The sequence below is a fragment of the Podarcis melisellensis genome (assembly GCF_964234715.1).
Source record: "Podarcis melisellensis genome assembly, chromosome: 10".
NCBI lineage: Eukaryota > Metazoa > Chordata > Lepidosauria > Squamata > Lacertidae > Podarcis > Podarcis melisellensis.
Window position 1 is genome coordinate 49,194,773 of NC_138542.1, and position 27,035 is coordinate 49,221,807.

General features: G+C 42.1%; 1 protein-coding gene and 1 long non-coding RNA gene across 23 annotated transcripts in view; one reads left to right on the forward strand and one right to left on the reverse strand.

Annotated features, from left to right (window-relative positions):
- The window catches only part of LOC309379365, a 271,748-nt gene that overhangs the window by 165,398 nt on the left and 79,315 nt on the right, over positions 1–27,035 (reverse strand). The gene's annotated exons all lie outside the window — the stretch shown is intronic.
- The window catches only part of RBFOX2 (RNA binding fox-1 homolog 2), a 174,028-nt gene that overhangs the window by 56,439 nt on the left and 90,554 nt on the right, over positions 1–27,035 (forward strand). The window contains exon 1 of one of the 22 annotated variants that reach the window (XM_081928364.1): positions 11,697–12,123. The exons of 20 other annotated variants lie outside the window; for them this stretch is intronic. In XM_081928364.1, coding sequence (XP_081784490.1) covers positions 12,079–12,123 — 45 coding nt within the window. In that variant the 5' untranslated portion in view covers positions 11,697–12,078. Of the gene's footprint in view, positions 1–11,696; positions 12,124–22,339; positions 22,617–27,035 lie in introns of those variants that run through there. One more of the 22 variants, XM_081928367.1, reaches the window with a different exon arrangement.

A 27,035-nucleotide genomic window follows, 5' to 3' on the forward strand; every position in this document is an offset into this window, starting at 1 on the left:
AGCATTCTGGTGAACAGCTAGGGTTCTTGTTTGAACTCAAGGATCCTTTCTGGAACTAGGTCCATTGTGTTGAATCCTAACCAGCCATCTGCCATGTTAGGTACCTAGTCCTTTTGAAAAGATACTTATTCATCTTTTCTGTGCTGTCACACAGAAAGGTTCTACAGCTGTGCAGGGCACCTGGAAACTTTAGAGATTTGATCCCGCTTCCCATAAAGGGAAAATCTCCCCCTTTTTCCCTTGATGGGTGGAACAAACATGGTTCTGCTCTGTTTTCTTGCAGCTACCTTATTGGCACAAAGTTACCTCTAACAATGATCACATGGCTTATCTACTTAGGAGAGGAGCATTCAGATGAATCTTGTTCCTGCTGCCAAAATCAGACATGCAGAATCCATGTTTCCCATTTTGAGGTTCTCTTGCTTTACAAATTTCTGACACCTGTTAACACAGATCAGTATCTGACTATCCACTGACTATGTTGCTGGGTGCTTAATCAGTTTCCCAAGTTTCTGTCTCGAAGCCATTCATGATTATGAAGTGGTACAAAAATGGAGACTTCAAGGACCCATGCGTCCTTAGGACTGGCTAGGTATCCACAGGTAAGCCCAAATGAGAGAATACAGATGACCTTTCCTACAGCACCTCAGGCATCAGCGTCTTTCAGTCCACTGCTGCTGGCTGCCCTGTCTTCTATTATAATGGAGGTAGTAGCTTCTCCAAATTGACAGTGAAAGAGAGTACCAGTCCTACTGGTACATTAAGGCCATGCCTACAGCAGAATTCAACGTCTACTAATATGATTGCTTTGTTAGTGCAAGCATTAAGCAGTAACAGAGGCAAAAAAGGATTGCTTAAAGAAAAAAGGAAGATAGCCAGCATGGCCAGTTGTTAAAGGATGGTGAGACATCAGCTCACTCTTCCTGTAATGTAAGGATGCTTTCAGACATTGAGTGATATCCAGTGTTTGTCATGTTCAGAATAGGCCTGTTAAAATTGATGTACATAAGTCATTTGATTTCATTGGGTCTACTCTGGATATGACTAATGTTGGATATCACCCACTAGGTCCCCTTCATTTTTCCAGCAATTGCTTAGATACACATGTAATACCTGCATACCATGGAGACCATTATGCCTCTGTAGAATGTATCATTGTGTCTACAGTCTCAGTACGATAACTATGGTGTGCATAGGGTTGTTGTTGGGTTCAAAATAAGTAAATAAATAAATAAATAAATTCTGCCAATCACAACTAGCATTTTGTTCTTATTAAATTTATTTATTTGGTTTTTCAAATTAAAATTTTACAGAGAAATATCAAACATAAATAATAAGAAACAAGATTCCAAGGAATCTCCTGAACTTCCATCCTCCCCTTTGTGGGTCCTATTATTAATCATTTCCTCCTGCATCTTTTATGATAATCCAAATCTTTTACCTCTTCCATTATGTCCTGAATTCCACCTTAAACTACAAGTGATATTCCAATCCTACTAACAATTTTAACTGTTTACAATGGTCTTTAAGATAAGTTGTAAATTTCCCCTATTCCTTATTAAAATTTTGGTCTCCCTGATTTCTGACTCTTCCAGTCATTTTAGCCATTTCAGCATAGTCCATTGACTTCATCTGCCATTCTCTGGTAGGAACTTTATCTTCTTTCCATCTCTGGGCCAGTAAACACAACCAACATTTTGAATAAACACTCCAAATGTATAGTCCTGTGTGATGTAGATAACATTGGACTAGGAAGACTGCTGCAGAAAATATTGGACAAAGTTCAAATCTGTACTTACTGGTAGTTCCGAAACCTCTTTCAGCTTACTGTACCTCACAGGGTTGTTATGAGAATAGAAAGCGGTATTGATCATGTACGTTGCCCTGAGCCCCATAAAGGAAGGGGAAGTTAAAAATGTAATTCTGGTGTAACAATTTATTTTCCTCCCAGTTTTTGAACAAGCAAATAAATCTTTGTGCAAACTTTTCCAGTTTTTCCTTTCACATGCACGTTCATCAGTTATAATAATTTCTTTCATTGGTGCTCTGTGAAATGTAGCTTTGGCTTAGATGTGCTGTTTTGGTCTTTAAAGAAGGATAGTGAAAACATATTCCAGGAGTATCTGCTTTGCTCTGCTGTAACCTTTTCATTTACAGTATCTTGTATGTGAGGCAAGCTCAGTTCTGAACATCTTTGGACTGCCTACAATATTTTCTTTCTCACTCCCCTTAGTCTCTGAGCTCATCAACACCACCCCCCAGGGGACTGGAAAACGAAGTCTGCCAAACTGGGTCTTAGCAACATCTTACTCACGGTGCTGTTTCATTTGCCCTTCTGCAGAAAGTACCATTAGTAAAATGAATGATGATTACAGGGAGAGTTAAACAGAGTGCAGCATGTAGCCATCTGTGACTTTGAACTTTGCACAGGCTGTGTTTAGGGTACTCTAGCTCTGAAAATATAGTACGGTATGGATATTTGTTGCGACATGGTATCCTAGTTGGTCAGGTAAGGATGCATATATTTCCCTGTATTTCTGTTGCCAAGTGAAATTCACAACAGAAGTGTTTTATTTGAAAGAAAATGGTTTAATAGACCTTTCAGAGTAAGGATGGACAATCATCTATTCCTAGTATATACTGAATACTGAAAAAACAGAGGAAAACCATTTTGTAGCAAAGGAAGAGTTTTATTGTTCATACCTCTCAAGCCAAGATAAGTTATTACTAGGGTAAAGTGGATAAACTATGTAACGTCGGATGTTTTTAATAATTAGTTTGCAAGTGAAGCAGGTTCTTTTACATGGTCTTTCTACCATTTTGCCACAGTTTCTACTCACACACCACCCATTCATGATACTTTTACTCCTCTCCTCAACTCCTTTTACCTGCAAGCTAGAAGAGGCCCAACTGCAGGGAGCTCTGAACTTGGGTCATAGGAAGCTGTCCTAAATTGCGTCAGACCATCTTGTTTGATATTATCCACGCTGAGTGGAAATTGCTCCTCAGGGTTTCAGACAGCCCTATCTTGAGATCACGGGGATTGAACCTGGAACTCTGCAATTAAAACATGTTCTATGCCATTGAGCTATGACACTTCCCAATCTTTCAAGGGAATGGACTGCAGCCTTGCTCCTTCTGGCTTCTGCTTGACAATGCTGTCTGACAAAGATGCTGTTACATATTGCAGGCTTCCCCTACTGTCCATCCTGTTAGAAGCCACCCCTGCAATGACTTAAGCTCATTTTTTATGCTTTCATGAGAGCCATTGCCTTTGCTATGTCCAAAGTTGTCTTGAATGGGGAGGTGGGGGCATTAATCTAGTGCTTTGAGAACATATACTTTGTCCCCCTGTGCCTACTAGCCTTGAGTGAATGCAGAATAATTTATTTGCATAACAATTATTATTTTTTTAAAAAGAGAAAGTATTTGTGATAGGAACATTCATTAACTTCATATTCTCTTCCTTCCCCATCTTTGCTGCTCTCAGATACCTGTTCAGATTACTGGTTTCCACTCTGGGGAAAAGTTAAAGAGGAAACTGACTGGTTTTGTTTTTGTTTTTTCCATTGCTAGGCACATTAGAGGCATATATTGATATTAGTATGCACACTGGTCACTATCTATTAGTGCTATTCAGAGTAAACATAGTGTAAGGACTTAAGGTCACCATGCTCATTAATTTCAGCGGGTCCATTCTGTGTAAGACTAATGTTAGATACAGCCCTTTCATTTTTCAAAAACTGAATGCGGGAACTTCGAGAATGTGTTGGAAATCTTTTTATGAAATAAAGGACAACCGTCCGATATGCCATTTATATGATATTTTTTTTAAAAAAAATAGTCAGTAGATGCTATTAGTATCCATGCAGTTTCAGCTGTGGATGCCTTCCACTCTCCCATTCATTATGAGGAAATCCTGTCAAATTTGCCATGACTGTCTGGCCTTGGTAAGCCTACTGCGTTTTTAGATGTTTGGCCAGATCATGATGTGCCATGTCACTGATTTCTGTGAACTTGTTTCATATCCTTTTTCCGCAGGAGTGTGCCTGTACTTGGCCGTGTTATGTCACAAATCCCGCCTTGTCACCGTGGAACTCTTTTGCTGTTTAACTACAGTGGTGGTAGTGCAGATGCTGTGCATTCAGATACAAAAAACAAAGCAGCTCTCGATTTAATCCCATTATGTGATGTTGATCTCAGGACCACTGGACTCTTAGTTGGATTCTGGCTTTAATCCTGTAAAGATCAATCTTGCCCGTTGCGCTCTCTCTCTCCTGATTTTAAATCCCTCTTTAATCTTGTTAATTGCACCAAGCTGTTTTCCTGTTCACCAGCCTAACTGTGTTATGCCTTCACAGTGTTGTTTCTGACCTGCTTTCCCCCTTTGTTCTCATAGGAATAAGGAATATGGGTTTTATGGACACTGGCTTAGTAACACCCTAGTAGCACCCTAGTGACCAGCTCACATCACTCAGGTTTTGTATTAGATTATTTGGGTCATTGCAATTAACTACTGTACCAGAAGGTTGCTTAGTTCAGTTGATACCTTGAAAAGATGGGTTGATTGGTCACTCGGGTTGTTCCTCTGCCTGAAGAAGGCAATGAGCCTGGAATATTAGAGCTGTTTCATAAAGCAGTGTCTTGAAATAAGGTACTTACGGAATAAAATGATCTCAAGAAGAGACGATTACTTCATTGACTGATAGTTAAGAGTTCTCATAAAGATATTGGCAAAGCACATAGATCCCGGAATGACATACCTCAAAAGTTTGGCAGAATTTCAGTTCCTTAAATTGACGGAGGGGAGCAGGGTTGACACATGTTTTTTTGTTTAAAGGTAACCTTAAGAAGAGAATACTAGAAGATGCACATTGAAACGCAGGGCCTGTTATTTTCCATTTTGTTCTGTCTTCCAGCCAGAAAAGCTTGAACTTCCTTTTATATTAATGCATGGGGCTGATTTTTCACTGTGACAGATGGCTCCTACCAGGCAAGACTTAACAAATTCATTTTAGTATATTCCATAAAAAAGAGTGACTGCAGCAATAGTAAATAAGCAAAGTTTTTGTGTGAGATCAAACAAAACATCTCACATCTACTGTTTTTGGTAATTCAGTAGGAAGTGATAGATCAGTTTTTAAACCAATCAGTACTGAGACTCATTTGGTTCTGCCAAATTAAGTTCCTCCATCTATCTGGACACAGACTATTTCATTTAAAATAGAATAAATCTGGCTTTCTATATTGCTACATGTTGGTGGTTGTAATCTCCTAGTACACAATTCTGCCTACAATGTGTGTGAACAGAGAGCAATATTGTGTTCATTTTCATTTAAAGGGTACAATCTTTTTTGAGACTGTTAGACTTTGGGCGGGGGGATGAGGATTGCATCCTCGTTTCCTTTGTTCCTAACCTTTAGGAACTGGAGTTTGGTGCTTTGGTTGGAGAAAGATTGTTGTCTGCATCAGCCTTGTGTGATCCCAGCAATTCTTGGGTTAAGGGAATTGCATTTGGGGCAACATAGTGAGTGCGTTTCAGTTCTTTTGGTGTTGCCAGTAGCAAGAAAGGGGGAAACTTTTGATTTCTAATCCGCTTTAGAGGAAGCTCCATATCAGGGCCGCACAGAAACATCCAGTCAAGCAGCTCCTTTATCATAAAGGGGATTTTAATTAAAACTGTTTTCGCATTATGAGCGGAATGAACCTCAGTGCCAGCTAGTCCTGTATTGGGCATTTATCTCCTTCAAACCACATTACCCATAATTGCTACATTAAATCAAAGTTGGAGAGATTAGAGGTCTGAATTGGGCAGGCAGCTGGTACCAGACTAGGGAGCTCCATACTGCTGAGTTGTTGATATGGGGTCTCCTCCTTCAGAGTATAGATGAAGAAATGACTGTGGCAGACTTCAGGTGAACCCAAGTCTCTTTTTGTAGGACGGACGATTGGATCATAATCCAGAAAGTGTGACAAGCTACATGTCTGAAACATTCCAAACAACTGTCCTTCATCTTAATGCTTTTGTCTGACCTCGTTGGGGCATAACAGACATAAGTTGGGGTCCTGGGGGTGGGATAAAGGTGAGAATTTTTTCTCTCCTCCGTAGTGCAGGGTTCGCTAAATATTTTGGGCCAGTGGTCACATTTGGAATTTTGAAACAGTGCCACGGGGAGCAGCCAGGACATGGCTGCTGTAAGGACATGCCATAACACAAAATGGCTGCCATCTCTAAATGAGCGGAATAAAGACAGAGGACTGCAAAACAAGTACAGGTATATCCCTTCCATCAGTCACCCCATCAATGGAAAAAGGCACCTTCGTGCTTACTCTCAGAGAGAGAAGCTCTTTGCATCTCTCCTCTTCCAAATGGAAAGGAGGGTAGTTGTCCAGTCCTGGCGTCATTGAAATGTGGGCATGTTTAATGGAGCAACTTCAGTGTTGGAAGAGGCTGAGCAGGAACTGAGCAGGAGGAGCAAACAGTGCCATGTTTATGTTTTAGGATATCTTTTATGAGAACTTTTGCTGGTGCCAAAGTAGGTACAGGTGGGCATAGTACCGCTCACTATGCACTAGTGTTCAGCACTGGGGCTCAGGCAGTCATCCTCAAACCAACCACTGGAATACATGGAGTGTATACATTGGAGAAAATGCCTCCCTGCACTGTAGGTGAGTGGCATTGAAGCTGGCAGCGCACTAAGTAGGCTCTTTGAGCACCCTACTCCTCACTCTGAGAATGAGGTCCTCCTTCTTTGAGAGTGAGGAGTTGTGATTGAAGTGACCATAGTCAGCATTTGTACTGGCAGTGAAAGATGTAAAATTTATTGAAGTTAACAGAGACTTCTACACAAGTGTTTGCCAGTGTTTCGACAATATACATTGGTGGCAGTACAGTCCACCTCAGCTACAATGCCTTGCTGTGAGAAAGTGCCCCTTCCTGAGGGTCCTGCATTAAGGGGCAAGGATGGTACATGGAAGTAGCAGAGGGAGTAGTAGTAGTAGCAGCAGCAACAACAACAACAAAGGAGCAGCAGGCAGTAGCAGGAGGAGGTAATAGGTGACAAGGATGCATGGAGGAAAAGGAGGGAGTGCAAGTGACAGCAACAGCCCACCTCAAGCAGTGCACTGTGTCACACTGACCTTGAATACTCTCAGCTATTAATATTGTAGGTCACAGTTGGGTCTGAGGCTGGTTTGGATTTCGAGTCAGAAATTTCCCATACTGCACACCCTTCAGTTACAGAAAAGGTCAATCTACTTAAATGGTCACCTGAGACCCTGTTGCAGTCCAAATACACTACTCAGTTGCATGCATAATCCTTCCAATCCATTGACTTACATGCAACTGTTTCCCTCATTTTTTTCACTTTAAATAAGACCTTGCTACTTTCTGGTTGTTGCTTGGTGGGCATATTGCTGTCCAGTCACAGCTAAGCTAAAATCATGGCTTTCTCCTCTCTTTTCTATGGGCAATTCACTTTTACCTCTGGGGAAGAAAAGAAGGAGGAGGATTTAATAGAAGAAGGAAATTCCATCTCTAGACAATAAGGCTAGAATTTATTATCTCTATAGACCCAACAGCCCACCAACATTATGTAAGATATTGAACCTCATAGGTTATTGCTGGGCCTTTTTGGTGTGTTTTTTTAATGCTTATCATTTATAAGCTTGTCTATCTCTGGGGAACCACTTGAGTGTGTAGAAACTGCTACCTCATTTTTTGGTGTTGCCAATTCATTTTCAAACATCCTATGTTCTCTATTAAAGGAACTGATTAACACTACCTGTTAAATGCATCCTGAGTTCAGGAAACTTGCTTTCCTATAAAGGTCACTTCTGGAATTGGAATGTTAGTTTGTGATTAAACCTCATTATCTGCTCATCCCCCTATTTTTTTAAATATAGTTTATTTCCTGCCATCTGTGTTGTCTTCTTCTGGCCTCCTGATAGACAGCAGAACATATTCCTTGGTCTGTGCTCTCTCCTGCCAAATCCTGCTCATTAATGCCTGTTTTTCTAGATATCAACTTGTGGAGCGGACTTATATTTTGTATCCAGGAAGTACCTAGGCACCTCGAAACCTTTTAACTAGTTGTTGAGTAATAAGATGGATTTGTTCATGCGTGCTTTGAGCATTTTGTCAAAATACTGAAGTAAGAGCTGGGTTGTATGAGCTACTGTTAGAACATTCAAGTAGGCAAAAGCTTAATTTTAACCCTTCCTCTGTCTTGGCTAGCTCAGTCTTCCTCAACTTGGCATTGGATACCAACTCCCATCAGCCCAGTGAATATTGCCAGGAGTCAAGGACAATGAAGGTTGCAGTTGAAAACATATATGTAGGGCACCAGGCTAGGGAGTGAGTGCCATTTTGCTAAATTGCCACTTTTTACTTTGGCAGAGTTTCACACTCATATGTCTTCTAGTTCTCAAGGTAATGTGTGTAAACTACTGTGGCCCAGTTAGCACATAATGCTAAGCCAAACCATGACTAAGCATCTATAGGCAAAAGGGGGCATTCAGAGAGAAAACAACAGCCAGTTTGCTCCTCCTCTGGCTTGCTGCCCAGAGCTAAACTTAGGTTATGACCCAAACTGGTCATGTTGTTTCTCTATCTCCAAGCAAGTCACAAGCTGTAGGCAAAGTTTGTTACTGGATTATTGCTTTAAGTAGATTTCTTTTTTTGGGGGGGAGGGGAAACCATGAGCCCAGGTTCAAATGTAATGCTAAGCCAAACCATGGCTTAGCTCTGGGGTGGTGCAAAGTGGCCATACTTGCTCATTCATGCTTAGCCATGGTTTGGTTTAGCATAAGATGTGAATTGGCCCTATGTATAGCTAAGTTGCTCTTTCAATTTTTCTGTTTTATGTATTGCTATTTGTATTTTATTTCTGTTACAAGCTATTTAGGATTACATTTTGTAGGGAAAATAGAGCATATTTTAAAAATAGAAATAAAACATAATATTAGTAAATCAACTTGCACACTGCAAGCAATAGACTATTGTTCCTGTCTTCTACAGAAAGTACTCCCTCCTCAAATCTTTTAAAAAAATTATCTGTTGTTCTTTTAAAATTATATAAGCTATGGTGCATCATCACATTTTGTAGTAGTGAATGCCATAAGATTGTTATGCCGTTTCTGGAGAAATACTTCCTTTTGTCTGTTTTCAGTTTCATTGGATGAGCATTAATTTTGGGAACATAAGTACTTAGGAAGTTGACTTACACCAAATCAGACCAGTCGTCTGTCTAGTTCAGTACAACCTACATTGACTTGTAGTGACTCTCCATGGTTTCCACCATGAGGCAAAGATAACTTTCCACGTTAATCATTACCAGTTTAGATTCATGATCAGACATAAATTAGTAGTGTGTGTGTGTGTGTGTGGTGAGAGAGAGAGAGAGAGAGAGAGAGAGAGAGAACACACACGAATATCCTGCAATACTTTACATATTATTTCCCATTTATCCAATTTGAGATACATTGCAAGTCCCACTTTCCAAATACAATGCACTCCCAGGAAATCATTCATTAGGAAAGCGTTCACATAACGAGCTGACGATTTCCATTATTTCCTATGGGAACATTTCTGATCCGTGGTTTGTCTTCTCTCCCTCCCTCCTTCCATGGTTTCTGCCGGAAACTGCAGCAGCCAATCAGCAAAAGACAAAGGAAAATAAGATTTGTCCTATTTCTCCTGGTCCCTGATTTCTCCAGGCTGTCAGTAATTTGTGGAAGGGATTCCAAGCACATACCAGAACTTTAGGCTTTTTAGAAAGCCATGGATTTTTTTGTGGTTTGAAAAGTGATGGGGAAATGCATTGAGTAGTGTGGAAGACTTCAAAGGTTTTGAGTCTCACAGGCAATATATCAATGGAAATTATTTATGACAACTTGCAAAGATTACTCATGTGATAGCTGGTATGTGTTACTGACAAGAAATGGATTTATGTGTGATGGTTCTGAATGAAGAACTCATTGTTGCTATAATGGGTTGTATCCAACTAAGTTCCACTCATAGAGTAAAAGATACCCCTGACCATTAGGTCCAGTTGCGGGCGACTCTGGGGTTGCAGCGCTCATCTCGCTCTATAGGCCAAGGGAGCTGGTGTTTGTCTGCAGACAGCTTCCGGGTCATGTGGCCAGCATGACTGAGCCGCTTCTGGTGAACCAGAGCAGCTCACAGAAATGCCATTTACCTTCTTGCCAGAGCGGTACCTATTTATCTACTTTCACTTTGACGTGCTTTTGAACTGCTAGGTGGGCAGGAGCTGGGACCGAACAACGGGAGCTCACCCCGTTGCGGGGATTTGAACCGCCGGCCTTCTGATCAGCAAGCCCTAGGCTCTGTGGTTTAGACCACAATGCCATCCTCATAGAGTAGACTCACTGATATTAATAAACCTGTGGTGGTGATGTCAATTAATTTGAATGGGTCTACTCTAAGTATGACTAACATTGGATACAACCCATTGTTTCCAATCCAAGCTGAGTATTGAAGCTTCATGAAAACAATTCCATACTTTTTTTTAAATGGCATGGTTGCTTTATATTTCGGCAAATCAAGCATATGTTGGAATACTGCTGTTGCTGTCAATTTTCTGATGAGAGAAGCAGTGCTGAAAGAATTGAAAGCAAAATCCGTTGAACAATAGTTGCAGAATAGTATGCTCATAGCAAGAGTTCAGGGAGCAAGGGTGGTTCTGAGAGCTTGTCCTTCGTTTTTCTTCGGCTTTCCATTTGCCATCAAAGAGTTCAATAAGCCCCCAGATTTTGGGAAACTGGGCACACAGGCTGTTTAAAAAGTAGAGTATGCAAAAAAATGTCAAACCATGGGAATTGGTGTTGTGTTTTTTTTTTTTTTTTTTGCTTCTTTTAAAGAGCACCGTAAAAAAAAAGTATATTGCTTCTGTTGTTGAAGGTATAATTTCCACACCTCGCTATTCCCTTTAGGCTACTTTCAGCCTTCTAAGAATTACTCGCTGATCTCAGGTTACAAGTGACACACATGGCATGCATGGTTCGAAAAGCAACTTCTGAATCTGCTGGTCTTTGTCAGATTAATTTAGCATCTGTCCATGTCTGTTAGAGCTCCAGCATCCTCTTGCAGGAATGTGTGGATTTGGAATGGTACAAGGAAGTTTTCTAAAATGGGAAGAGCAGCTGGCTTTTCCAGACCTAGCCCCTTTCTCACCATCTCCCATCCCCTATGCTGACAGTCAGCATTAATCCTCCTAAGTTTGACTGGAACAGCTGAGAGCATGCATCCTGCATAGCTCAAGGCCTCTCGGTGGATTCAGATTGCTTTCTTTCCTCCTCTCTCCCTTTCTCACTTCAGTTCTGATTCAAGCAGCTGTCTCTGTCTGGGTTAAATGCAGAGAGAGAAGTGTTAAATGATACGATCATATATTTGGTTATGTTAAAAAAAACCAACCCCACAAAAAACTTCATTGCAGATATCAGTGTAGCCTCTCTCTTTTCCCTCCCTTTGCATCCTCAAAAAAAAGGGGGGGGGGATTTGCTATGCTAATCCCAGCACCTGTCTCTGCCTGGGACAGTAAAAAAAGAAAAAGCAAAAAGGTCTGGGGGTGGAGGGTAACACAGCCTCGTATACTTTTTTGCTGTCCCAGATTGTGTTCCCTCTGACGCACCTAGTGCCCAGAACATATATCTCTTTGGCTCCTATGTGCTTGCTTGCTTGCTTTCTCCCTCTTCGCCCATTACTGCATTCCGTTCTTCCTGATTGTCATTCTGTGCTTCTGGGAACTGCAGGAGAATTGTTTGTCTTCAGTTTAGGATTCCTAACTTACGAGGTTCCGTTCATTTATGTGCGCCTTGGTTTAGCTGTGCTGGATCTCAAGGGGAGGGGGAGGCAGAAAGGCTGATCTGAAGCCATTCGGGCAATTCATGTATATTTTCAGCTGAGCTAGTATCAACCTGCGTATAGACCCAGAGGCCTGAGCCAAGTATTGCACAGCACTGCCAGGGACCTGTGCTCAAGACTGCAGGAGGGGAGACGCAGACTCAGAGTTCCCGTTTCTTTGTCTGCCTGGTATACAGCTGGAGAAGCCTTTGGCTATGTATGGTGTATATTGCATGGATTACCAATACCCCGTTGTCCAGGTAAGCAGAGAAAAGATCACAACTGAATGTTGTTCATGTTTCCAGTTGTACATTGTTAGCTCCCTGCATTGCTTTGAGAGGAGGCTGATATTTTTCCAGGCTCAGCTGTTTTGGTTTATCCAGATACACTTTTTCAAAAGTACTGCATTTACCTTTTGCTGAAGTTGGCATCTGAGTTGAAAGCTTGAGGATCAGAGTCTTATGGGAGAAATTTACATTTTACGGAGGAGGTTGTTCCTGATATAAATTCCAAGGATATATATGTGCATTTTTAAGGAGTGAGGAATTATTAACATTAAAATCCACCATATGGCATTCTTGAGATTTTCTTATTGGTTGATGAGTGCTGCATCACTAAGGAGCATGTGACTTGAAGATACCTCCTTTCTAGCTCCAACAACCAGAAGAGTGATATTTCCATCTCAAACTCATTCCTAGTGAGCTGATGTGCTATAGCTATTCTGATTCACCTTATCCCTCACTACAAAAGTCCAGTGTTAATGTCCTGATAAAAACAAAGTGAAATGTATTTGTTCTTGTAAGTGTTTCAGACATTTTTAAGAGCAAGAACAATAATAAGGATGGGAATGTTTGATAACATTCTCATTATTTTTAATAACTTTTTTTCCCCTTTTGGAAATCCCAAGGCTTAGTCAGGGTTCTGGTATCCTAAGCCTCTTTGTATGTTGAACAGACATCATTTTTAGAAATTTCCTGCTCATATAGCAAGTCTGAGAATGACAGCTTTTTGTATTAATAGGAATGACCATTCATTTTGCTCCATATTATTTCGAATAAGTATTATAGTAGCTGATTCTAAGGTGGCTACTATATGAACTGCCTTTAGTTACCTGGCATGTTTCTTTCTGGGGGTTTTTCTTCTTTTTCAATGCCACATGTGACATGCTGGTTTTATTACAGTCGTTACTGTTAAGGCTCCAATCCTCTACACAGTTACTTGAGAACAAATCCCATTCAACTCATTGGGATTTACTTATGAGTAGATATGACTGGCACCACAATGTAATTTTTTGTTCATCAGAATTGTCACTGCTCCACAGTAAGGTATTGATTCCTGTGATAACAGTTTTATCTCAATTTAATGTGTAATCATTGTGAAGAACTGGGCCAGAAGAACTATATATTTGTACCACGGGAGAGGTTCTAAAGTAATCATTTGGTATTTCATACCCAGGAAATAGAGAATAATTTTTGCAGTCTGATTATATCTGAGAAGAGCAGGCAATCACCTATTATGTCATTGTGTTTCTGTTTTTATATTTCCCACAGAAGTCAATATCTGAAGTCTGTCTTGTATATTTTGATAGTTATTGGTAGCAGTTACACACACTTGAATAGTGGTGATAAAATTTACGCTTCATGCTTTAAAGGGACATGTTTTTAACCATTTCAGTGATTATGTTATCTGTGCATTCCTTCTATTTGAAACTTTTAGTGCATTGGATTTTCCATATTTTAGTTCTTTCTTTTACTGATCTTGAAGCTGTCTGGAATGATTAATCACTGGTGTATGGAGGAGTGAAGTTTTGAACAACCTTCACCATTGTGTAAATAATTGGGTGATCAGTTAATCTTGAAGCATTTTTAAAGTTTAATACCAGATTTTTGCATATTTAAATAATAATTCTGACATGTTCCCATCATCAGTTAGATCTCTGTTTTCTGCTGCTCAAAATATACCATCTGCCTAGACCCAGAATCCACATCCTTCATAGTATTTCCGTTGTGATTGCATTTATTCTTAGAATGCAGAATTGTGTGTTTCTGTTTAGGAGTCATGGAGTACTTCTATTCAGAATGACAAAGTGCTTGATGAGCTCTTGGGCTACAGCTTGGAATAGAAAGAATTCATACAGAAGCATATGGAAGAATTCTGGTAGACATTATCTGTAATAATACGACCGACATGCAGAAATATGAGCTATAAGCCTGTGTCTTTGTTCAGAAGATAAATTAGTATATAGGATCTTGTTAGACTACTATGCGCTTAAGGTCATGTGATTCTACATTAAATGTATCTCTTGGTTGTCAACATTTATTCTAATAAATGTGCTTTGTGTACTGTATTCCTAAATACAGATTGGAGATTTGTTCCCTCTCTGTTTGAGCCAGTACAGAAATGTAGATAATTTACATTAAAATGTAAATCTTATCCTATCCCTGTGAAACCCTTCATGAATATGGTTAAGAGAATGGGTTGATTACCCAAAGCAGTTAAAAATAGAGAGCATTTCCTTCAGCACTCCAGATATAATACTAAATGCTGAAAGTATCCAATTTAAGGTTTGGTCTGCTTGCCTGTGAAGGGACGCGGGTGGCACTGTGGGTTAAATCACAGAGCCTAGGACTTGCTGATCAGAAGGTCGGCGGTTCGAATCCCCACGATAGGGTGAGCTCCGTTGCTCGGTCCCTGCTCCTGTCAACCTAGCGGTTCAAAAACACGTCAAAGTGCAAGTAGATAAATAGGTACCGCTCCGGCGGGAAGGTAAACAGCATTTCCGTGCGCTGCTCTGGTTCGCCAGAAGTGGCTTAGTCATGCTGGCCACATGACCCGGAAGCTGTACGCCGGCTCCCTTGGCCAATAAGGCAAGATGAGTGCTGCAACCCCAGAGTCGGTCACGACTGGACCTAATGGTCAGGGGTCCCTTTATCTTTACCTTTACCTGGGTTCATATGTTAAAGACATATGTTATTAGTTCATATATTTATTTTCTTATATTTATATCCCACCTTTCAAATGGAGTAAGGTTACCAGACGTCCCCGTTTCCCAGGGACAGTCCCTGGATTTACAAATCAGCTCCCTGACAAAATCCATCTATTTAGTAGGAAGTTGCAAAGTTGCCCCCGGATTCATTGAAAAAAATATGGCAACCTTGTTACGGAGCCCAATATGGCATACATGTACAGTGGTACCTCGGGTTACATACGCTTCAGGTTACATACACTTCAGGTTACAGACTCCGCTAACCCAGAAATAGTGCTTCAGGTTAAGAACTTTGCTTCAGGATAAGAACAGAAATCGTGCTCTGGCAGCGCGGCAGCAGCAGAAGGCCCCATTAGCTAAAGTGGTGCTTCAGGTTAAGAACAGTTTCAGGTTAAGTACGGGCATCCGGAACGAATTAAGTACTTAACCTGAGGTACCACTGTAGTTCCAAGGTGATCACCCACCAAATACTAACCAGACCCAAATCTACCTAGGTTGAACAAGGTGTTGCCCTCATGTGCTTTCAGACTATACCCTGTGACCAGTGGGTACCTGTCCAAGCTAGGTGTGGAGTATCTGTTCTGCTGGTAGTGCAGAGCTCTGAAGTGCATGTGGTGTGATGTGATGAGGTAACACTCCCTTCCTACGAAAAGAAAGCTGTACATAACATTATTGGCACTACCTGAATTTGTTCCAACTTACTAGCAGAAACATACTTGGAGCTGCACTAAAAGGCTAAGATTACCCCCTTTCAATCTACTGATTATTTTTTATTAGTAAGACTTCTGCATTCATGGCCTCAGAGCAGCTCACAATAAGAAAATAAAACCAAAGGAATAAAACCAATAACAATAAAAAGCAGTGGATAACAATTGCCATGGGCAATTGTTCAAGAGCTTTGGATGGCAGTTGGGCCTTTTGTCGGGTTCTTCTTCTTCTTCTTCTTCTTCTTCTTCTTCTTCTTCTTCTTCTTCTTCGTTATTTTCTATTCTCCCCGTAGAATTTGTAGATTGGATATAAGAACTGTGTTCAAGAGTAGTGGCTGATTATGGATTGGATATCTTTTAGGAAAGCTGTATTGCTGAGAAGTGCACTTGAAGAAGGTCTTGAAAAAAACACATTGGGCATTTCCTGTGTCATGAGGAAAGTTTACTGTTTTAGAAATGATACAAATGTGCATTGCCCCTTTACCTTCAATGTTTTTATTTCTTGTGTTTAGTGCTCCCCCATTTTTGCCTTTGGCTGTTGGTTAGTAGACAGTAGATTTAAGAGGGATTGGCATTAGGTTAAAAGTTTGGAATATGATTATATTTTTGTTATCTGCACTTGAAATTACTGTCCTCATGCTGATGGACTTCACTGACACATTTTGGGGAGTTCTCAGTTATGCTGCATCAATGCAGGTGAGTCTGATGCTATGGGTTTTATAACTCAGACTGTAGGGAAAATATTAATGAAGGGCCTTTTCATCAGAAATGAAAACATTTTTTTTAATGTCCCCAGAGAGAGAAGGATCAAATGGCTTTATCTCAAATTACCTTAATAAATGGATTTCTTTGATTCTAAGCACAGGAGGAAAATCAACATGTTAAGGTTAATATTATTCCACATGTTGTAAACAATGTAGACTGTGATTCCACAAACCCACATGTTGGTTTGGGAGAAATAAATCTATGCTGTCGCTATCCTAGTCTACCTAAAGGCCAAGCAAGAGGTTCAGAGTTGCCCTTAAAATTGCAGTTTATGATGAAAGCGGGGTGATTTAGCCTTGCTATAGCCGTAATAGACCCACATGCTTTGCATGAAGGAAGGGCTTGGGAATGCAGACACAATAACTTCCTTGAGCTTACCTAAGCTAAGGACACCCCACCTCTGCAATGATGAATTCTCAGGATGAACCTATCTGGGATCAGGTCATTTCTATATTGGTACACAAGGATTTGTTTGGGATATCAAAAATTGGTTAATAAACCGCCAAATTTAATCAAATAGGAGTTTGTATTGCGACCAGTTGGGGAAATTTCCCATCTCCTTACAAGATGTACTACAGGCAGCTAAGAAACATGGATTAATGTAGCCTTTAATTCTCCATATACTTAGCTTGCATTCCATTATTCTTTCTGCTTGCAGAACATGAAATCTTGGCACTTACACATTACTTTTATGGTGACAGTTGTTCTCCAATGATAGAAATTTAAAACCTCTCTCTTCCCGCCCCCAATTGTAGACTAATGAGTCACAGATATCCAGGCCTTGCCATTCATTACTAAAAAGAATTACCTGTGCTGTAGTCAGAGACATACTTGTGCTATTTTTGACAGATTTAAATTTTATACAGAAGCCGATACATTAAACATAAGTACTCCATCTTCCTTCTCTTCCTTCCCCCTCTGTGGGTGGGCAATGTTGTAATATGGGGGTGGAGATGGTGAAGATAACAGATGGTTGTAACTTTTGTAAAGCATTGTTAATCACAGTCAAATAGGGGGAAAAACAGCCTTTCTTGAAGACCCAGATATGATGTTAATTCCATATTCTGTTGTTCCATCCAAGTGGCTACTTTTGAGGGAAACACATGGCTTTTAATTAGCCGAATCTATGTATTGGAGAGACATTGAAACAATAAATTTAGTCAGTATAGCCTAATAGTGTGTAATAGACTGAGCTAGGAATCAGTCCCTGGCTCATCCCTCACTTCTGTCACAAACTTGGTAAGTAACATTAGGCAAGCTGGAGATAGAAGAGACCTGGTGTCAGTGGGTGACATCTTTGGGCTGTTGGCCCTGCTGGAAATCCTGTTTTGGGTCCTCTTTTCTCTCATTCTTCTGATGAGCATCAGGTGGCAGTCATTGCAGTTGCCCACCATGCTGAATAATGCTGTGTTGCATCATGGAGAATTAGTGTTGGTTCCCCATTGCTCATTGGAAGAAGCAGTGCTTGTTAAGCCTGCCTACCTATCCCCTATCTGGTGTGAACCAAGTGAGCTACCAGAGGGAAGGCCATTGACATTATCCTATTCTCTGGTTATGGGGACACTCTTGCTTCTAAGGACTATCCCATTTCTCTTCCAATTCCTGGGTGTGAGACTCAGAGAGGGATGTGGAGACTGTTGCTTCATGGGCAGAGTGATGTTGAGCTGGAAAGGAGGAGAGTGGATAAGTAGAGAAGAAAGATGAGGCTGAGAGAAGGAGGGTGGCTGTGGAAGGGAAAGCCCTTTGGGGGAACTGTGACAACACATGGTGACAGGATTTCAGAGAAAGAGAGAAGGGTGCCCACCCACTGCAGGCTCTACCATGGCATGACCAGCAAGTGACCCCCAACAGACTTACAGCCAATTGAATGTGACCCTCCAAAGAAGAAGTTTCCCATCCCTGGTCTAAGGAATAGATCTATCCCAAAGGGAGTGTTAGCTGCATGGCAGATACTAGGGCAGTGAAATTGGTGGTCTTGCTCTTTTTGTCGTTGTACATTGGACAACAATTTTTTTTAATTAAAGGATTGGTAGGAAAGGGGAGTGGCTTTGAAGATGTGAACATAGAAAGAGTGAGTGTGAAAGCTGAGTTGCCTTAGTTCAACATACTGTTGTGTCTTTTTAAAGGTGTGAGGGAGCAAAGCAATTAACAGGATGCTATGCCCTTGGATATTTTTGGTGCTCAGTTGCTGGCCTTTACCACAAACCCTGCATCTTGTGAGTGTCTTTTCCCAAGCTTGAGTATAAAAATTGCTTCCACCTTGCTTGTTTTTTACTTGTGAATTATCTAGCATAGTGCTAAAAGCTACTATAGATTTATATACTTTGACAGAATAAGCACACACGTCAAGGCTGCCTGTTCAGATGCAGGCTTTTCTTTAGGATACATGCTATTCATCTTTTGAACAGATGAAGGCAGAGTTGTGATGTGTAGGGTTTTTTCCCCACAAGAAACAATTATTTATAGAGACAATCTGAATTTTACCTCCCAGTGTGAATCACATCACCTTTGTAGAATTGACTCTGTGGTTCTTTCCCCGTAAATTTGTTGTCGTTTAGTCGTGTCTGACTCTTCGTGACCCCATGGACCAGAGCACGCCAGGGCCTAAATATTGTGTTTTACCAACTGGTCCCGTGCAGCAGGTTTCATGCTAGTATTTTTGCCACAGTTATCTGTAACTCCATAACTTTCAGACTAGATTAAAATTCATGGGGTTACCTTTTAATAATGCACTTTCATTGGATTTGAGTCTGAGTATGTTTGCTCGTTAGGCAGAGCTGAAAATAGAATAAACCTCAGAGAGCATTGCTGTTGATGGAACTTGCACAGCACTATCCATTCACACCACCATGAGAGGCATCTCTTCAGTGAAGGTGTTGTAGAACGTTTTGATTTCATGAAGCGTGTGCTTGTCTTCTTCGGCCCCTACGTACTGGTTTCCCTCCAAAATGGCCTCTGCCGATCCTGTGGATGTAGTTCTCACAGGGTCATTAAAACAAAAAGAGATTGTGAAGAGCTCCAAAAGGACCTCTTCATGCTGAGAGGTGGATGGGGAGTAATATAGCAAAGGCAAATGCAGTTCAGTGCAAACAAGTGCAATGTTATGCATTTTGGCACACACACAAAAATTAATCTTAATTTCACATGGGGTTTGAACTGGTGGTGATAAGACCCGGGGGTTGTAGCAGAAAGCTCAATGAAGATGTCAACAACCGTGGTGTGTGGTAGCTCTGAAAAAGGCCAATTCCATGCTCAGGATCATTAGGAAATGAACTGAAAATAAAACTGCTGATATAATTCTATTATTAAAAATCTACCGTTCAACTGCTTTTGAAATACTGTGTGTAGTTCTGGTCATGTGACTTCAAAAAGGATATCATAGAATTGGAAAAGTTTAAGAAAAGGGCAAGCAAAATTATTCCCCTATGAGGAAAGGTTGCAGCATTCAGGACTTTTTAGTGCAGAGAAAAGGCGAGCAAGAGTTGACACAATAGGAGTTTATAAAAGGAGAAAGAGGAGAGAGAAAACTTATTCTCCTTCTCTTATAACACTGCAACATATATGGCTGTCATTGGAATGTTGGAAGTGTCAGGGCAGATACAACGAAGTAGTTCACACAGTGCATGGTTAACCTATGAAACATGTGGAGGCAGCAGTGGCCACCAGCTTGGATGGCTTTAAAAGAGGATTAGACAAATTCATGGAGGAGAAGGTTATCAATAGCTACTAGCTATGCTCTGCCTTCGTGGTTGGAGACAGTCATGTTTCTGAATGCTAGTTCCTGGGAACTGCAGGAGGGGAGAGGGCTCTTGTGTTCACTTCCTGCTTGCAGGTTTCCCACTGATGTTGGCCACTGTGGGAACAGGATGCTGGACTAGATGGGGGCAGAGTGGGGCAGAAAAAAAAACATGAACAGAGCAGAATGGCTTCCTAACAGCTCGGCTGCAGCAGCAGCCATGCTGCAAGCACACACATTATGGGGCATTTGTCTCTCCACCCCTGTCTCACCCCCCCCAATACCTAATCATAAATTGCAGGAGCAAGTACAAAGAATGCAGGAGGAGACATGTGGAGGGGCCAGCTTGTGGTTTACATGCTGAATGCCCCTGATTTGAATCCAGGGCCCATCTACAAACTACAACAGGAGGGAATTGTGCCCGCCACCATCCATATATTCAGGAACACCTCAGCAGGACTGTTTCATGGACCGATAGCCTGATCACTGCATGAGCCAACTAGCACTTTTGGCCCTTTCCCCCTGACCTTAGTATTTCTCCTCTGGTGGTGAAGCTGATCTTGTGTCCTACTGCCTTGCTACACTTGGCGTTCACTTCTAATGCCTCTTGTTTGCCTGGGTGGATAGAAGGGGCTAAGTGTAGAAACCAGCCCACTGTACAAAAGGTATAATTTGCATTTCTTTGTTCCATCTACTTTTCATTTGGCCCCACCTATTGGTGGCATATGGTCCCTGGAAAGTTGTGGCCCTTCAGGATGAAAAATATTCCCCACCCCTGGATTAACTAGACAGTGCTCTCATCCAAGGAAGGAGCATAAATGTAAAATGGTAGTATGTACAGCATTTCTGTTGGTTGCATTTGCCACTATTTGGAGCTGATTTCTAGCATCTGTAATGCCTTTTCCTACTTCTTTCTGCTGGTATTACAATATGTGGTTGCTCTGCATGTCATTATTCCATAGTTGTAGGAAATGGTGGTGGTGTGGTGCAGCCTGAGGTTTTGATACTGTACATTAAACTAGGCGGAAAGCAGATATATGAGGGGTGTGTGTGTGTGTGCGCGCGCACACACACCACACAAAAAAGAGTATTTTTCTGCTTCCTCTACTGAAAAAATGGTGTTTGGATGAGAGTCCCACAGATTGCATATGCATCAGCTTTGTTTTTTAAAATAAATTTTCATTACTTTTGCCCTGTTTGAGCTGCTTTTTAAAAAATAAAATAAAATTAATAAAAAAACTTTTTTGAAAAAAGAACCAGGATTCCCTCTGGGGATGTGCGCATATATCAAGTTACTAGGGTAACTGTAATTCTGGATCTAATACATAATCAGACACGCAGTATTTTTTTCCATGGAGCCAAATAAACACAAAAGAGCACGAGAATACAAATTATTATTTATTAAATTTCTATACTGCACTTCATCCAAAGATCACAGGGTGCTGTAGAACAGAAAAACACAGAAAAACCTGTGGTGGGATGCTGTATTTGTATATTTACAATTCTGATTTAATATATTTTTTAAATTGAATGCTACCAACCGAGCTCTAACAGTGTGGTGGCATATAAATGTAAGCAAAGAAAGCAGAAGCCACAGTCAGGCATCTTCTTGGAGGAGCCCTGTAGCCATGTTCATTTCAGCATCAAAAAGTATATTGGATAAACCAAAACCACACCAAGCAAAACCATATTTTCCGGGGCGTTTGCTTCCTTTCAGATTTAAGCGCGCGCTCTCTCTCCCTCTCCCCCACATTGGCAGTTCTCTTTCTCTGTTTATTAATATCACTTGGGCTGGAAGAAGCTCTGCCTTGAGAGAAGAGAAAAAAGCAGCAAAGCCAACCGCCCTAATGGGCGCCGAGTTCAGTTAGGGTTTCATCTAGGACGACATTGCCCGTGTCCAAGGTGCGTGGAGGTGACATTGCAGGTATTCCTTTTGTGTAGAAGAGAGTTCCGCCCGCCATGTGCAAGCGTGCCCGGGCAGCTGGAAGGGCTCGGAGCTCTTTTGTTACCCGGAGCTGTGCTGTCTACGCCTCCTTGACTGGATCGAGGCTCTGGCGCCCGCCCGCGCTTCCACCGCGGCCCGAGTAATCCTATACCCGTAGGCGCGCAGAGCCCGGAAAGAGGATGCCAGCAGTATCCCAGAGGCCCCTCTGCTTGACTCCGAACTGGCTCTGCAAGCGTCCAGGCGGGGACGGGGGACGGGGAGGAGGAGGAGGCGGGCCTTGGCTCTGATTAATTACCTTAGGCATTCGGGGGAGGGACTTCCAGCCGCCATCTGGCTGAGATATGGGAGGGAGCTGCGGAGAGGGCGGGCGGGGGAGAGACAGCCAGAGAGGAAGAGAAAAGAAAGGAAGAAACACGAGAGAAGAAAGGGAGGAAAACCAGGATCAAGGGGAACCCCCCGCTCCCTCTGGGTCGCCATTCGGAGACGGGGCGCAAAGCAAATAGGCAAAGGGTCCTGCCACAGCCCCACCTGGCGGAAGGGTCTTTCTTTCCCCTTTCTCCAACACCTCCCTCCCCCCGTTTTGGTTTATGGAGAAAAAGAAAATGGTCACTCAGGTAAGGCTGCGTTTCTGTGGTGCTGCTGCTGCTGCCTGCGCCGCGGCCCCTGCCATCCCCGCACAACTCCGAGCACGGGGAAACGGGAGTGTCTTGCAGCGGCTTCGCCTCCTGCAGGGGGGGAAAGAGCAACGAAATAAAATAAAAATAAAAATGGTGCCGCCTTATAACGTTCGCTCTAAGCTGCGGGAAGATTGCCGTACATGGGAGTATGTGTGTGTGTATGTGTGCGCGCAGCCATCCCTGTTCATTCTGCTCCATAGCAAATTCCTGTTTCCTGTGCTGTGCAGCTGCAGCTCAGGAAAGACCCTGTGGGGATTTGTCTACCTCTTTGTCTTGGCTTGGAGGGGGAGGGGGGAGAGGGACTGCAGAGGTACGGAGGGCTTTGCTACCAAATTGCAATGGCACGAGGGGCTTCCTTCTCCCTGGGGTCCTGGTGCAGTTTGCATAAGGCTACTAGAGGATTGGATTTTGAGTTTCTTTTCAGAATGAATCGCTTCCATGCTGGCATGCGCTCCTTTCTTGAATCAATAATATTAGGTTTGGCGTATTTGCTTGTTTGTTTATTTATTCATTTGTTCATTCTTGCTCTTAGCAGCTTAGGTTTCCTTCGGGAACCAACTAATGATATGTAGCAGTATGTAGTGGCCATAGTGCGATATGATCCTTGAGGTTCATTCTGTTTTACTCATCAAATCTACCTTCTCTTAACACCCCACCCCCTGCATAGCAGCGGTGCAGTGGGGGGCATACGCAGGTCTTCTTGCAGGTTTGGCTGAACTTGCATTTTAATGACTTCTCTGGGACAAACAAAGGTAAACACCCCCCACCCCATCCATTTCCCCAGGTGTCTTGTCTAAGCTGAATGCTCTCCAAGCTGTGAGGTATGTTTCAGCTAGGCATAGACACAGGAAGGCAGCTGCCTATAATTTCCCAAGGAAACAGCGTTGGCACTGAAGGCAGGTGAGGATTTCTCAGGGAATTTGCCCAGTGTTGAAGAGCAGTCATTTTTCCTGCTCTGCAAGGGGTGTTATCTGATGCTGCTTGTCATTTAGAGCCTTGGCGAGTGGGAAGGAGGTGTTTTTTGGTTTTAAAGAAAGCATGGAAATCTCCCAAGTTGACATAGAAAGGTAGTATAGGAATTAAGAGAATTCAACAAGGGGGGGGGGCAGTAAACAGAGGAGGTCAGGAAGCAACATCATTAGAGCCAGACTTCTTTACTGTTTGCAGTTATATAATGCCCTGCAGTGCCATGCAGAGATGGGTACCTTTGGGGGGGATATTCCCAAGGCAATTTTTTTAGTAAACTTTTAATCATACAAATTTGATACATTCTTTGGAATCTTGAATCATTTGACATGTAACTTTTGTAACATCACACATATATGCATCACTGTTATTTAAAATTAAATCTCTGTTAAGCTTTGATGAGATCACGCATGACCGACTTCAGGGAGCACTCTATTCCAGATGACTGGCTCAGAAGGAGGTTGCTACAAGCCTGGTACCAGCTTGACTTCTTCAGCCCTCAGACTTGCATTGATTTTAGTGGTTCAAAGGCAGGAATATCTAGCCATTCATGGGCCCATTGCAGCTCTTCCTCTTTACTACAGACTCTCATTCCTGTATTTATAATCCTTTTAAAAAATCCAGGATACATGTATTGGGGCAAATAACAGTTTCAAGGGATTCTCGAGGACAGGCTTCCTCCACCTGCTGTACTCCAGATATCTTGGACTACAACTCCCATCAGCCCCAGTCAGTATGATTATGGAGACTAGGGCTGATGAGAGTTGTAGCCTAAAGCATTTCGGCAACACCACATTCGGGAGGCTGCCCAGCAACATCATCCAGAGGCCTTCTCGGTATTTTTGTAGTTAGATTTTTTCTTTTCAGTGTAGCTCGTGTTCTTATATAATAAGCGTTGTTGGGCATATGAAACCTGGTGTGTGCTTTATTTAATGTGTGTTTAGCTTTCCCCCCCATACATAGGCATTGTGCAGTGTATGTATGGTTCCACATTTGTATAGCTGCTTTTCGTAGGTCTGAACTCATGATTAACATATAGAACTGTCCAAGAAATCCTGGAGCAAAGATAGGCATATGTTGATATTCTTGTCATGTGCACAGAAAGTGAAAAGGCTTATAAGCTTATCAAGGAAGCTTAGAGGACTCCCACATGCATAGGCTGAGGAAAGTCTGTTCTGTTTGTCCTAGAGAAAAGAGAGAAGGAAGTAGAAGCTGATATTAAGACTCAAGAAAGGCCATTCTTAACTAGCCTTGGCTTTGTGACCCTAACCTTAGTGTACATAACAGGGGCATGGAACCTATGGTCCTCCACATATTTCTAGACTACAACTCGCATCATCCCCTGAGCATTGGCCATGCTGGCTGGGGCAAATGAGAGTCTAGGACCACAGTATACAATATATAATTTCCAGTTTGGTTTTGAACGTTTGTGCCATATTTATACTTTAATTGCACAAACAACCTGATAAATATAATGTATATCTGTAATCCCACATTAAGAAAGCAGTGTTTTGGTTGAATGAGTTAGCATGGCTGCATGAGAGAATGGACTTCCTTGATTCATCCTAGGTGCTTTTTTTTTAACCTTTAGGACAGCTTTCCCCAACATGATACTCTCCAGATGTTTTGGACTATAGTTCCCATCATCCCTGTCCATGATGACTGGATTTGATGGGCTTTGTAGTTCCAATCAACTGGAGAGCACTATGCTGCAAAAAAGCTTTAAGGTGGCATTATGGAATAATTCCTGAAGGTGCACACATTCTTGTAATCCAGACTTTGGCTGTTGTGTTCAGAACTGCTGATCACAAGTCATGTCTCAATGGGGCTTCGTTACATCAATTGCTTTTGGAGTCTCTTGAATGCATCAGTTGCTGGAGTCTCATGTACACAAGCATTTTTGGTTAGTATTATGACACCAGCTAGATTGGCTCTTTTCAGAGTATGTTTCCATGAGCAAGAACCAAATTAGTTGCTCTAATTACTTTGGTGAATGGGATAAGCTTCTGCATTCAAATATGTTCAGATACTTTTTTTTTTTTGGTAAGAGTATAGTGCCATTTGCACAACATATTGGTGGTGTACTACTGCTGGTATAAACAGTCTCTTCTGGGGATGTGTGCTCCAGTGGGAGAGGATGGAGTGAGTGCCTCTTGGTTCACTCCTGTACAATATGGTCATATGTCTAAGACTGGATTGAGAGGCAGTAGGGAAGTGTTACAGAATCTGCCACATGCACTCGAAACTGACAATTTAATTTGTATTTCTGCATTTACAGTGTGTTAATGTATAAGTACACTTCATCAGTGAAGTACCATTAAAATAGATGCAGAGAACTGAAGTTGGTACTAAAATAGCATTTGTTGGCTGGAATGCTTTAAAAATAAGAGCCCCATGTTTCTAATTATGTGTGAAACCTTCGTCACAAAAGTGCCCCAGATTTGTTCCGTAGGCCTCATTTAGGTGAATTTAGCCTGAACTCAGCCCAGATAGTCCTGCAGATGAAATGGAAAGTGGAGAGAGAGGGAATTATATATGTTAAAGGAGTTTCCTTTTTTTGGCTATACTTTGAAATTACTAGCGTCTGGAGAACAAAAACGCCCTCCCTTTCTTTCTTGGACAGCCCAGTGCCTTGCTGGCGTTTTATTCAGTATCTGTTTCCAATCAGAGATGAGAAAGAGGGGGTAGGTACTGTACTGAGCTTCCAGGAGAACGGAAAAGGGTGTGCTGCCACTTTAAAGCTGTTCAGCAAGCCCATGTGGCAGTAGCCCGTTCTGGAGTGTGTTCCTGTGCAATGAATCACTCATTCCATTGTCTGCTCCCCCTCCCCTCCTGCTTGGAGAAATGGAGTCTTTCACCTGGGCTCCTGCCTGCTTACAGTCCCTACTCTTTAGGTAGGGGGAGGGGATGCTCTCTGTAATTAAAAGCAGACGGAGGAGAGCTGCTGCTCCTTTCAAAGCTATGCCGTGCTGAATGAGCCCGCAAGCTGGGGAGTGGCACTTTTGCCCTTCCTGGTGGGGAAGAGGTAGTAGCATTCCGAGAGGGTAGGGCGGCTGGCATTTCTCTTTTCTGGAAGTTCAGGATCTCCTTGAAGGATTATTTGTCTCCATTTTGTAAGCCCTCTGAAATGATTTGACTCCATTCTGTCAGCGGCACCCCCCCCCACAGCTCTCCACCCCCATTCTTGGGGTAGGTTGGTGGGGGCTCCAGCTAGCACCGTTTATGTTGGCATGTGCTCGACTAGCTGCGCTGTGCCCAGAACTCAGAGAGGTGTTGGTTTTATGGATTTCAGACTCGCTCCGGTTTTTTGGTGGGTTTTTTTTTAAAGGAACCAGCAGCTGCTTCATATTTTCCAACCATTCTCTCCCCCCCCCTTTTCCTTTGCTTCCC